At 35.1% G+C, this 14,569-nt stretch overlaps 1 protein-coding gene across 1 annotated transcript; it reads left to right on the top strand.

The window, feature by feature from the left end:
* The first annotated feature begins 106 nt into the window (after nucleotides 1-106).
* LOC126712553 (dolichol-phosphate mannosyltransferase subunit 1) lies at nucleotides 107-4,484 on the top strand. The gene is made up of 8 exons (XM_050411914.1): nucleotides 107-399; nucleotides 1,042-1,141; nucleotides 1,241-1,274; nucleotides 1,345-1,421; nucleotides 1,866-1,891; nucleotides 1,995-2,159; nucleotides 2,247-2,361; nucleotides 4,171-4,484. Exons 1-8 carry the CDS (start codon nucleotides 302-304, stop codon nucleotides 4,273-4,275), a joined length of 720 nt encoding a protein of 239 aa, XP_050267871.1. The 5' UTR covers nucleotides 107-301; the 3' UTR covers nucleotides 4,276-4,484.
* Nucleotides 4,485-14,569: the final 10,085 nt, after the last annotated feature.

Here is a 14,569-nt window from a genome sequence, read left to right as displayed (position 1 = left end):
AATGTGCAAAATGCAGTATAGTAGGCCAGCCCAACCTCATTAGCAAGTGATATGGGCTCAGCCCAAAAGGTCTATAAGGTAAAGCCCCCTGGACCTCGGTTTTCTGATTCTGACTTGGCTCTACAATCTTGCTCTATTGGCACGCACTGAGTCCCAACTGCCAAACTCTCTTTGTAAAGTCAAAAATTGAGAATCTGATTCAGCTGTCTCTCACCGGAGTTGAATTACGAGTTCATACAGATACTACAATAGAGTAGAATAGGGTTTTTGGAAAAGAAAGAAAGAAAGAAAGAAAGAGAGAATGGAAATCAACAAGAACAAGTACAGTATAATTGTCCCTACCTTCAACGAACGCCTCAACATTACTCTCCTCGTATACCTCGTCTTCAAGCATCTCCGGTACCCCCCCACCATTCCTTTTCCTTAATTTTTGGATCTGATTTAGGTTGTCTTGTCATGGCGTGTGTATATACATAAGTATTATTAGTTATTTCCGAGTTTTGCATCTTGGGTCTGTACAAACATATGATCATTTCTCGTTTTCTTAATTTTTATGAAAAACTTTAATTTTCATTGTCGTATTTGCTTATGGGTATTATTGAATTTTAACCTTAATCAAAAAAAGTTATGAGAGATTGTGTGAATTGATTAATTATTAGAATTTCATGAAGTCAACAATGTGAATTGATGTTTAAAGTTAGGGTATTTGCCACTATTTCTGAGGTTGATAAGCTTTTGACGTAATTGAGTGAGTCTATACTGACTATTTTAGAGTGTTATCAAGTGAGATCAATAGACTGATTATTAGCTTTATCAATAATCTCTCTCAAACCGTGCAGAAGTGGGAGCTTTGTGTACTGGGTATGGTCTTTTAGGCTTATGCTGCTGGTAAAAGGGTTGGGGGGGGGGGGGGGGGGTAACCAAATGCTAATATTCAATTGTGATTGAAGAGCTCTGGCGTTTATAACGTGTTTGAGATTATGTTGGCAGTATATAATAGTTTTTGAATGAGCTTCTAATACAATTTCCTGCTTGGTTTAGGGATGTGGATTTTGAAATAATTGTTGTGGATGATGGGAGTCCTGATGGGACTCAAGAAGTTGTAAAACAGTTACAGCAGGTGTATGGTGAAGACCGTATTGTAAGTACCATAGACTTGAAATTGGATATGTATTTCTTCTTGGGTCAATGTTTATGTTTATTTATGACAGTGAAATCTTCCCCTTTTTTGATGATGCAGCTTTTGAGAGCTAGACCTAGGAAGCTTGGGTTAGGTAGGTCTTCATAACTTATTTTTTGAAGTAATTAGAGGGAACTGGCTTTTGATTCATATTCAAATTTCAGGAACGGCTTACGTTCATGGCCTGAAGCATGCATCAGGAAATTTTGTTGTGATCATGGATGCTGATCTATCTCACCATGTAAGTGTGTCTGTGGGATGTGGATAATAATTTTGAGCAATGTTGTTGAAGTTAGATGTATGCATGTTGGCTAGGGAAGCAACACAACATTTTTTTAGTTTTCTTGTTTCGTTTTGTTTTTAATTTTTATATTTTAGAGAGTATGCTTTGATATTTCCTTTTCCATTGAACTATCTGGAATCTCTTTCATGTGATTGTCTGAAATAAATGTGTATAAATTAGGATCACCTATGGTGGTTAAAACATCCATGAGACCTCTAGACCAGGTAAGTATGTCCCAATTGATTTCTTGGGGTTTCTTCTTGCATGTGCATGGAGTCTGTGGCTATTTGTAGTTCAGTAGTTGCTTGCTTTGCTGTTAGTACCCATTTATCACATTATTGTTTCCTATTTGCTAATTGCTATAGATTTCTTTCTCTAACCTATTTGCTTCTTGTTATGCAGCCAAAGTACTTGCCAAGCTTCATCAGGTAAGAGCAATTCTAGTGATTCTTTTATACTTTCCTATATTAGCTTAGGTACTGGTTTTCTGGAAAACCTTCTGACTTCTTTTACTCCGATATGTTTATCAAGGAAACAGTTGGAGACTGGTGCAAGTATAGTTACCGGAACCCGCTATGTTAAAGGTGGTGGTGTACATGGATGGAATCTTATGCGCAAGCTAACAAGTAGGGGAGCCAATGTTCTCGCTCAAACACTTCTATGGCCTGGTGTATCAGATTTGACAGGATCTTTCCGGTACACAAACTAATCTATAGAATTAAACTATACAATTATTTGACACTTACATGATTTTGAAACTGACGTTATGTGGATCATTTGAAGGCTTTATAGGAAATCAGTTCTTGAAGATGTCATTAGTTCCTGTGTAAGTAAGGGATATGTCTTTCAAATGGAAATGATTGTTCGAGCTTCTAGAAAACGCTACCATATTGAAGAGGTAGAGTTTTATATTGTCTTGTCATGGTTTATGGTGGAGATGGATGAACTTTGTGCATGTGCTGTTGTGTGGGTCTTGATCCTAACCACAAACAAAATTTAAATATTTGTTTAAAAAAATTATTTGCTTTTCCATCTTCTGGTGGGAAATAATTAATTTACTGAACAAATCCTATTCTGATATCCTCAATATTTCATTTGCTTAAAATCTTAGTAAAAGAAATTGGCTCTTCCACAGCCTTTGCACTTCTCCACAATTGATTGCAGCTTTTTGTTGGCCAGGCTCGATACAGTTTGCAAATAAACATCCTACCATTATGGTTTGGCTTCTTAGTATTTCTGTTTGAATTTTATAGCTATAATGTTGTGCTTCTTGAATGCAGCTATGCATTAATGATACCTGTCTTGAGTTAATAAGATACATTTGCATCCATGTAAAAGCAATCAACATGCTGGCATAATTTTCAAATTTTTGATTGCCTTATTTGCATTACTATTCTATATTTATCTTCCCTCAGCCAGATCAGAATAAACAATAAGCAGCCAAATAGTTGTTTTGATGCTCTTGTTTTGCCTATCTGACTATATTTTCTAGTCCTATTTATTTCTAAATGTACTTATGTATAGTGGGATTGGAACGTTGGGAGCCTATGAAACATGGACACAAAACCGATAAGATACGGAATACAGTGTCAAGATATTTCTTAAAAAATTAATACATGACATGCAATTAATTAATATATATTTTGGGTATATTTATGTATTTTAAGCATATTTTATGTTTAGTTAGGTGAAAAGAAAAAGAAAAAGAGATTGAAACAAACAAAACAAAAGAACAGAGTAGAATAATGGGATATGACAATATTGTTATTTAGGCTAAGAGAAGGAGCAAATTTCTCCAGCTTATTCCCCTGCATATTAGGGAAAAAAAAGGGGGAAAAGAAGAGAGAGGGGGGGGGGGGGGGGTGTTGTGGGTGGGGGAGAGCAATAGAAAATTACCAGCAGCTGGCATACATCCAAAACCAAAAACAGAAGCAGAAAGAAAACAACAGGCTAACAAAACCACCTCCATCACTCAACTCAAAAGGGGAGGTTACCTTCCTAACAAGCTCGACATTAGCCTCTGGAAAGGCACTGGTAACTTTCAATGAAAAGTGATTGTTGAGAAGTGGAGTGTCAATGAGCATGGAGGAGTGCCGATGAGCTTCGAGCGATGCCAATCTCACTAGTTGCCAATCAATTTGAGTGCAGATCAAGTGAGAGAGGGAGAGAGAAGATCGAGTAGTGCCAATTCCTCCCCTCCCTCCCTCCCCCACTTCTCAATTTTTTTGTTCTCTGTGTTGAGACTATGTCCTCCACTGTGTTGAGCTCGAGTCCAAATTTTTTTTCCCCTACTGAAATGTAGTGGATTTTCCGAAGTCTGTGTATCTTAGGGTGGTTTATCCTATAATATTGCACTTGAAGATGTTGTAGAATAATAAATGATATTATGGACATTCCAGGAATATTTTGTTGTCTGTGCTTAGTTTTAGCGTAGTTTATCTTGTAAATGCGGGCACTTGAAGATGTTGTCTTCTAAAAAATAGTGTTTGAAATTTGTACATAAGTTAGCTGTGCAGAATCTATCTTAAGAGCGGTTTGAGTACTCATGATTATGTATTGCATTGCATGCTTCATGTGAATCTATTCCCTTTTACATATTTACATTTGTACCTGTACTTAAAAAGGATTTCCTTCATGTAGATTACTTTCTGCGTAATTCATTGATCTTTCACCTTTTAGTTGATCTGAGTCTTGTGGTTGTTTACAGGTTCCAATTACATTTGTTGATCGAGTATATGGAAGCTCGAAGCTTGGAGGATCTGAAATTGTTGAATATCTTAATGGCCTTGCTTATCTGTTAGTCACAACATAAAGTTAAGCAGAAATGAGAAGTCAGTGATAATCTCTTTCCATTTTGTGCACAAGTCGTGTAAGGTTTTTTGATACAGACAGTTGAGATTCTCAATTTAGTCTAACAACCAACATTCTCACATTGGCTCTTTTGTTTATGAATTTTGATAGGCTTTAATGATACAGACAATTAAAATATCTTATTTGAGTCTAAGAACAAATATTCTCACATTGGCTCGTGTCTTAAATTTGCTCTGTTTTATTAACATACAAGTTAGATGGCAATTCCAATTACGTGGTCACAGATTAAGTTGATAAATGTTTTTTTTTTTAGGAGGAGAAATCACACTTTTCCACCATAAACTTTCATCTCTTTTACAATGTCCCTCCAAATTATCCATTTGCTCGATTGACACTCCAATTTGAAATAATTGTATCTACATGCCCCTACTGTCTAAATTAGGCTTTAAATGAAACGGAAATTGGGTGTAATTATGAAATTACCCTCATTGGTTGTAATGAAAAATTATAATTTCCATCTAATTAACTCTCAATTTGGACATCAATTGAGCAAATCGATAGTTTGGGATATGAACTTGTGATCTCAACCTCGTGTAGCAAGGCCTAATGTTCACAATGAAGCCTGCAGCAAGGCTTAATGTTGACAATGATGAATACGTGCAACAAAGGCCGAAAGTTCATAGTGAAGTCTACAGAAAACTAGATATGTTGAACTCTCTGGAGGGTGGTTAGACATACATAGAATCGGGTCAACCAAGAACAAGATGATTAGATTTGTTGTTTATAATATTGTAACTTTATTTTGCCTCCCTTTCAAAATTCCTGGTTCAAATGGGATTACGACTTACTTATATACTCTCATATATGCTAGTTTTAATTTTGGTTCTTTCAACCGATCAATATATATTATATATTATCAAAGAAATTAGAGTAAAATCAATAAAAAGATAAATGGTTATTCGGCTGATGATTTGGTCCATTTGATCTAATTCAATTTATTTTGGTCCATTTCAGTTCACTTTGGTCCAATTTAGTCCATTTCTTTCCATTGAGTCCAGTTTGGTTCATTCAGTCTAATTCATTCTAGTTTAGTCCACGGGTTCAATGTCATATTAAAAATACTATCAATTTTCTACTTTTTTTTTTTTTTTTTCCAAAAAAATACCCATAAATTTTATTACATAAACCTCATAATTTGATATGTAACTTTTAAATACAAGATAAACCCCTATAATTAAGAAATTTACTTATTATATAATTAATATGATGAATCACTCATTTTCACTTGAGAAAGTCTTGTGCACTCAATTTTTGTGCCATAGCAACCTGACAAATTTATTTTACATTAGTAAAGTTTTTATATATACATATACACACACATATTGACCATCAATCTTAAATAAAAAGGTTATGTGGTGTGCACATGACCACTTTATTCTTTTTAAAAATAACATATGCACAACATATAATAATTTTTAGTCAATTATAGCTAACAAAATTGAGATGAAGGGGTTAATTTGGACATTATCAAACTTCAGGAGTCAATAATACAAAGTTGATAAAATAGAAGTTCAGTTGCAAATTGACTTAAACCACAACATGTATTTTTTTTTTTTTTTGGTTGTTGGTATTTTTCCCTTAAAAATATGGGTCTCTTTTACCATTTCCAAATATCAAACCTCAACAGATCATGCAAATTAGTTAACATACCATATGTTTTGCAGAGTATTTATTTGAAAAACTCCATGTGAGAAGAATTAGGGCCCGTTTGGTTTAGAGGTATCTTAGTTTTCATAACTCAATTTTCAAAACTCATAACTCAGGGTCTGTTTGGTTTAGGCCTGTTTTGAGTGATATCACTGGAAACTCATAACTCAGTGATGAAAAAATGTGGGACCCACACAAATTTTGTTGTTTGGCTTAATTTTCACATTGTGTTTCCATCACTCAAAACTCAACAATTTTGAGTTAGAGTGATGGAAACAGAAAACAAGAAATCAGTGTTTTCAAAAACTGAGATAGGAAACTCAGTGGCATTGCTGTAAATATTCGGACTCTATGGGACCTAGAGCTTCTGTGTTGTCCCATCAGTTCAGATATTATCGTAGCAAACAACCATAGCACCACCACAACAAACCCGGTGCCGCCACAGCACCACCACGACAAACCCAGGCCAATCCATACCACCGAAACACCAAACAGATTCAAGCCAGCCCTAACCGCTTCAAGCCACGCCGTGACCCAACCCCAAAAACCCAATCTCAAACTCGATCTTCACCGTAAAACCCAGCCAACACCCAAATGACCACCACCGAAACCCATAATTACCAATCCGAACCTAGCAACCACTGAAACAACCCACCATCACCGATTCAAACCAACCAAAAACAGCTGAGAAAGAAATAGAGAAGAGAGAAAAAAAAAATCAAATACAGATTGAAGAGGGGAGAGACAGAGAAAGCTGAGAAAGAAACAGAGGAGTGGAAAAAAAATCAGATACAGAGTGAGGATGGGAGAGACGGAGAAAGAGAGATAGACAAAAAAAATTGATAGAAAAGATGGAGAGTTAGAGAAATGAAAGGTGAGAGGATGTGTAGGAGAAGTAAAGGGGAAGATTTTTTTGTTAGTGAGACGCGGGTAGCAACAGTAGTAACAATGGGTAGTGTCAGTGGGTGGGGTCCACGGTTTTGGAAAAAAGTTGTAGGGATATGTAACTGAGTTATGAGTCCAAACAGGTGTTTTGCAATTTTTGAGTAAAGGTGAGGTTTGAGTAGTGAGTTATGAGTTTTGGGTTTGAGGGCCCGTTTGGTTTTCAGTTGGATTGCGATAAGAGAAAAAACATATTGGATTTAATTATATATGAATGCAAATGCAGAACGGCTAACTTGTAGTTCAGTTGCGTCGAAACACTTCTAGAATTGAAACAGAGGTGTGATTATCTTGAAGGGGTGGTTTATAAATTTCTTGCTCACAACCAAGAGGTGCTTATGTAAACCTTGGCTTGCCGTGAATCACACCCTATTGATTTCTACCAATTGAATCATCAAGTGTCGTATATTCCTAATATTGAAGAATTTGGATTCACGCCAACAGCGTTCCCACCCCTCTTACAAGAATATATGCAAGCCCAAAACAATCACAACAACTCTGGAAACAACAACAACAACAATTCTGGGTTTGACGGCATATGCACTTTAAGAGTGTCAGAGGTAGATGTATACTATATTAAAACACCACCAAGCAAAAAAAAATAATAATAATATAATGAAATGTTTTATTTTCAGCAATAGTGTAAGAGGTAGATATATACTATATTAAAACACCACCAAGCAAAAAATAAATAAATAATATAATAAAATGTTTTATTTTCACCAATAGCGTTACTCAGAAACATAAAAAATATAATTTTCTTTATTCTAATGGTATAGAATGCTTGTAATTGCTTTTTTAGTGTATAGAATGTTTGTAATTGATTTTTTTAGTATGTAGAATGCTTGTTTTTTTTTAGTGTGGTATATTTTTTAGTATGTAGAATGCTTGTAATTACTTTTTTAGCGTGTAGAATGCTTGTAATTACTTTTTTTTAGTGCAATACATTTTTTAGTGTGTACAATGCTTGTAATTTTTGTAGTATAGTGTGTAGAATATTTGTAATTGTTTTTTTTAGAGCGTAAAATGCTTGTAATTGCCTTTTTTAGTATGTAGAACGCTTGTAATTATTGAAGCATAGTATAGTGTGTAGAATGCTTTATATAGTGTAGGAGGATCCAAGAGGCAATAATTGTTGTAGTATAGCATATATAATCATTTCAACTCATCAACGGATATGGTAATTAATCACCACAATTAAAAAGAATAAAATAAAATAGTCCAATATTTAGCCTAATATCTGCTCCAATACATATTAGCCCATTAATTACCGTAATTAAAAAGAATGAAATAGTCTCTCATTTTCAATGAGGGATTAAACATTTTACTAACTCTTTATCATCCATTTTTACTCTTACATCTTCATATTTACCTACAAATGTAAGTGTAGAACCGTTGACCTGAGATTTGGTTGCGTTGGAATACACAAAGGTGTGGGTGTTTAGAAACCATCGTTTGTAACTCAAGTGACTATCAATATCATACCCTTTCTTTTCGAAAAAGAACTTGGAAGGTATGTTCAGGGACGTGGATTGCGATAAGAGAAAAAATGTATTGGATTCAATTATATATGAATGCAAATGCAAAACGGCTGACCCACAGTTCGGCTGCGTCGGAACACTTCTGGAATTGAAACAGAGGTGTGATTATCTCGAAGGGGTGATTTATAATCTACTTGCTCACAACCAAGAGGTGCTTATGTCAACCTTGGCTTGTCGTGAATCACACCCTATTGATTTCTACCAATCGAATTATCAAGTGTCGCATATTCCTAATATTGAAGGATTTGGATTTACGCCAACAGCGTTCCCACCCCTCTTACAAGAATATCTGCAAGCCCAAAACAATCACAACAACTCTGGAAACAATAACAACAACAATTCTGGGTTTGACGGCATATGCACTTTAAGAGTGTCAGAGGTAGATGTATACTATATTAAAACACCACCAAGCAAAAAAAAAAAAAAAAATAATATAATAAAATGTTTTATTTTCAACAATAGCGTTACTCAGAAATAGAAAATATAATTTTCTTTATTCTAATGGTATAGAATGCTTGTAATTGCTTTTTTAGTGTGTAGAATGCTTGTAATTGCTTTTTTTTAGTGCAACATATTTTTTAGTGTGTAGAATGCTTGTAATTTTTGTAGTATAGTGTGTAGAATACTTGTAATTGTTTTTTTTTAGTGTAAAATGCTTGTAATTACTTTTTTTAGTACATAGAATGCTTGTTTTTTTTTAGTGTAGTATATTTTTTAGTGTGTAGAATGTTTGTAATTGTTTTTTTAACGTGTAGAATGCTTGTAATTGCTTTTTTTTTTTAGTGCAATACATTTTTTAGTGTGTAAAATGCTTGTAATTTCTGTAGTATAGTGTGTAGAATATTTGTAATTGTTTTTTTTAGAGTGTAAAATGCTTGTAATTGCTTTTTATAGTATGTAGAATGCTTGTAATTGCTGAAGCATAATATAGTGTGTAGAATGCTTTTTATAGTGTAGGAGGATCCAAGAGGCAGTAATTGTTGTAGTATAGTATATATAATCATTTCAACTCATCCACATATATGGTAATTAATCACCACAATTAAAAAGAATAAAATAAAATAGTCCAATATTTAGTCCAATATCTGCTCCAATACATATTAGCCCATTAATTACCGTAATTAAAAACAAGGGGGAATTACACTTTACCCACCTATGGTTTGCTCAAAAAACACTTTACCCACTTGTGGTTTAAAAAATGACACTCTACCTACCTGTGGTCTAATCTGTTAACCAAACGTTTACCCACCTCAGTCTTGCTGTTACTCTAACACTATTCCACTCAAAAAAACAATAGCAATTGAATCAAAACACTTTCCTGAGGAAAAAAAAAAAAACTTCCTTATACTCGTACACCCCTGTTTGAGATTGTGATCCACTCCATCAAGATCAACCCGTGAATCTCTCAGCATCAAGAGAAGAAGGCAGTCCTATCAAAACCCATGTGAAGGATATTGAATATTTTCTCTCTTGATTTTTACAATAGGTACGATTTTGATAGTTAGGGTTCTTGATTTCTTTTTCAAAAATTGCTGGTACATTTTTTGCATTTGGGTAGTTTTCGTTTACTGTGGATTATGTATATTTGTTGTAGTAATTGATTTTGGTTTGAATGCTGCAAAAAAGTGTTTGGGAAAGTTTAAATCTTGTTAATGCATTTGGTGGTGTCAATAGTAGTCACTCTGGTTCAGTACTTTTTATATCTAATGTGCAAAACAGAAACTTCAAGATGCTACAACGTGCTTTGTTATGCTACAAAGTGCTTTGTTATAATAAAAAAAGACATTGGTCCATTTCCATGTGGTTGCCTCCCAAATAAAAAACAAAGATTTTTTTTTTTTTAATATGCATATTCCGTTAGGAACCTGTAGAAAATTTCAATTGCTGAAATTTATATATTGTTTAATGAGCTAAAAGTTGCTAGTGGTATGGTCCTTTGCTGTGTTGTGTTCTGTGTGGACCCTAGGAATCTTTTTGTATTAAGAAAAAAATGTGTAAATATGGACTTTGTGGTCCATTCTCACGTGGGTGTCTCCCAAAAACAGAACAAACACTTTTGTCTGTTTCTGCTATGTTTGTGTTTTATTCTTTTGTCAAATAACATTTTTATTTAAGCATTTATTTTTATGCAGATGGCAGATTTGAAGTTGATTGTTGAGATTAATTATGGTGGCAAGTTTGTGTGGAACCCAAACCTAGAATATATAGGTGGCAACATAGCATATGAAGATGTTGACCCTGATTGTCTAAGTTTTTTCGAAATACAAGGACTGTGTGAGAAGTATGGTGCACCCCGTACAAGTACATATCATTACCTAATTCCTGGAGGTAATTTAGAGGAAGACTTAAGAATGATAATTAGGGATGCTGAGGTGCTGTATATGTGTGAAATTCACATAGCATGGCCTACAGATAGGTTGGTATTATATGTGGAAGGTGGTGAGTAGCCACTTGCTGTTGAAAATGAAGTGGATGAAAATGAAGAAGTGAATGTGGATGGTGAAGGAGATGAAGTGCTAGAAACTGAGCAAAATGATAATGTGGACTTTGATTGGTTGGAGGAAGGGCTAGAAGGGCCAGATTTTAATGACGATGTATTTGGGGAGATTGCAACCCCACAAAGGAGTAATGCAGTAGCTATTGAGGCCCCACAGAGCAGTAATGCTAGGGAAATTGATGGTGTGGATGAAAATGATTGGCTTGAACCACCTGTTGAGGATGACATGGAAAGTTTGGTAGGGTCTGATGATGATGAACCAGCTGCTGGTTCAATAGAGAAGGTTTTTAATGTTCAAACTGGAATGAAAAAACCTGAGCTGTGTAAGGGAATGAAGTTTCCTAATGCTAAGGTGTTTAGGGAGGCATTGAGGGAATATGCTATACATAAACCTATGGATATCTGGTTCAAATTGAATGAGAAAGAGAAGATATCTGTCTATTGCAAGAACAAGTGTGGGTGGAGGTGTTATGTATCTAAAGTTAGTGGGGAGTTGACCTTCCAAATAAAGACATGGATAACTGAGTGCACCTGCCCTAGAACCCCCAAAACAGCCAAGTAACATCAGCATATATTGCTAAGAAGTACATGCAAGATTTTAGCAAGAACCCTAATTGGACTGTAGAGGGTGTGCAACACCATGTGAAGGATAAACTTGAGGTTGACATAAGTGTGAGTCAAGTGTATAGGTCTAAGAGGAAAGCCATTGATTTGATTACTGGGGATGAGCAGTTACAATATGGGAAGTTAAGAGACTATGCAAAGATGATAAGGTTGAATGATGTGGGAAGTAGGGTTATTTTGCAAACTCAGATGGAGAATGAAAATTCTCAACCAAAATTTAGGAGGATGTATATAAGGTATAATGCACAGAAGGTTGGTTTCTTGGGAGGGTGTAGACCAATCATAGGATTGGACGGGTGCCACCTAAAAGGAAGATTTGGTGGGCAAATACTAGCTGCCACAGCTAGGGATGGAAATGATAATATTTTTCCAGTTGCCTTGGCTGTGGTTGAACAAGAGAACAAGGACTCTTGGGTTTAGTTCCTTTAACAGTTTTCAGATGATATTGGGAATCCAGAGCAACTAAATTTTGTCTTTATCAGTGATAGGCAAAAGGTATAAACTTTGTATGTTCACTTCAGTAATACATGCATGTGTTTTCATTATTCATATTACTAATATTGTTTTTAACTTATCAAATAAAAAATATGCATTGCCATACTAATATTATTCTGCAAGTAGGAATGACCAACCCTACCCAATGGTTTTGCCCACCATGATTTTACCGTAGGAATATTATCTGGTATACAAATCACTTTTCTATTAGGAACAAAAATGCCATAGTAAAAGCAATGCCATACTAATATTGTTTTCTATTGAATTCTATGTGAAACAGGGACTTATACCTGCAATTGAGATGTTGTTTCCAACTGTAGAGCATAGGTACTGTGTGAAGCATATCTATAATAACTTCAAAGTTAACCACAAGGGGTTGGAGTTGAAGGATGCATTATGGAGATGTGCTGGAGCCACAACTATTAAGGAGTTTGAGAAGAGAATGCAAGAATTAAAGGATCTAGACCCTAAGGCTTGGGAGTATCTTGCTGACATTAACCCTGCCCAATGGTCTAAGTCTCATTTTACTTGCAGGGCATTAAGTGATTGTTTAGCCAACAATCTTAGTGAATCATTCAATTCCATGATTTTGAAGGCTAGGGACAAGCCCATCTTAGGAATGTTAGAGTGGATTAGAGTTAGGCTAATGACCAATCTCTATAAAAAGAGGAAAGGTATAGAGAAGTATGCTGGGAAAGTGTGTCCAAATATTCAAGACAAGTTAGAGAAGTTGAAACAAGAGAGTATACCTTTTTGTGCTACTCCATCTGGTAGGTTCATGTATGAAGTTAATAATGACCGTGAAAGGCATGTGGTTAATTTGACAAATAGGACATGCAGCTGTAGGATATGGGATTTAATTGGACTGCCTTGCAAACATGGCATTACTGCTATTTTTAAGAACCTAGAGAAGGTGGAAGATTATGTGCATCCTTGCTACCTAAGGGAAACATATCTTCAAACTTACCGGGAGATTATTCAACCAATGCCTGGCCAATCAGAATGGGTTCAAACTGGACATGCTGCTCCTGTTGCCCCTCATGTTTACAAGCCACCTGGTAGGCCTCCTAAGCTAAGGAAAAAAGCCCCTGACGAGCCAAGGAACCCATATAGGGTATCTAGAATGAACAAGACTATCAAATGTGGGAAGTGTCATAGAGAAGGGCACAATTCAAGAGGTTGCAAAGCTATCATTACTGGTGAGACTACATGGCAGAGGAGACAGAGGCTTCAAAAGGATAAAGTTGTAAGTATATTTAGAGTTCAACCTTAGTCACTTCGTTCCTTGCTTCATATGTTTGTAAGCTGTCATTATTGTTGTCATATGTTTGTAACTTGTACTGCTGTGATATATGCACAGGCAGGGGCGGAGGGAAGGGGGGGCGAGGGGGGGCATGTGCCCCCTCTGAACTTTGAATTTTTTTTACTAATAATATTATAAGGACCTAAAATGCCTTATTTGCCCCCCTTGACACAAAAGACAAAAAAAAAAAAAAATTTATCAATTCACCGTACCTTTGCTCAGGAGACTTCCCCTCCTACTACAATTCTAATATATAATAAAACCAATGGGTCCCACTTAATAATTATTAAAAAAAAAAATCTCAACATTGAATAGGATAGGAGTCTAAACACATTACACAGTAGCTTGATAGACTTAAAAAAAAAAAAAAAAAAAAAAAAAAAAAAAAAAAAAAAAAAAAAAAACATACAACTATAATATAAAACCATGGGTCTCACTTGGTAGTGATTAAAAAAAAAAATAAGATGTTTCATATCCATTAGTGACTTTGACAATGATCTTACTAGTTACAATAGCTATTGTTGAAAGAGCTTTTTCGACAATGAACATAATTAAAAATCGATTACGCAATTGAATAGGAGATCAGTGGATGAATGATTATTTAGTCACATATATTGAGAAAGATATATTCAAGACTATTGAGTGTGAAGAAATCATGTAGTGGTTTCAAAATATGAAAAATCGTCGAAGGCGATTGAGTAAAATAAGCTAGGTGTAAAAAAATAAATTAAAATTTACATTTTATATTAAATTCTGTATGACAATTACATTATCATATAGTAGTTCATTTATTTTGTTATTAATATTGATTAATTTTTTTAGATTAATTTTTTACTTTCAATCTTGTCTTTTAATTTTGCCCCTCCTGACCTAAATTCCTGGCTCCGCCACTGTGCACAGGGAGTTAATTCTGCAAGTAGGACCAAGAAGAATGTTACTGAGGCAAGACCTCAAATCACAACTCAACCTGCATCCCAACCTGCATATCAACCTTTTGCTAACACCTCTAGATCTCAGCCTTCATCCTTACAACCAGCTAACAGAGCTTCAACTCCACAAGCTGCCTCTAGGGCCTATTGGTACTCTTCATCCAGTCAACCAAACTTTCATGTGCCTAGAGAGACATGGGATTCTAGACCATCATCATCCCAGGTATTGTAGCTCTATTTATATAATTTTTTGTTTT

Source organism: Quercus robur, chromosome 2 (assembly GCF_932294415.1).
Source record: "Quercus robur chromosome 2, dhQueRobu3.1, whole genome shotgun sequence".
NCBI classification, from domain to species: Eukaryota; Viridiplantae; Streptophyta; class Magnoliopsida; order Fagales; family Fagaceae; genus Quercus; species Quercus robur.
Note: the sequence above shows the minus strand (reverse complement) of the source record. Positions and strands in the feature narration are given on the sequence as shown.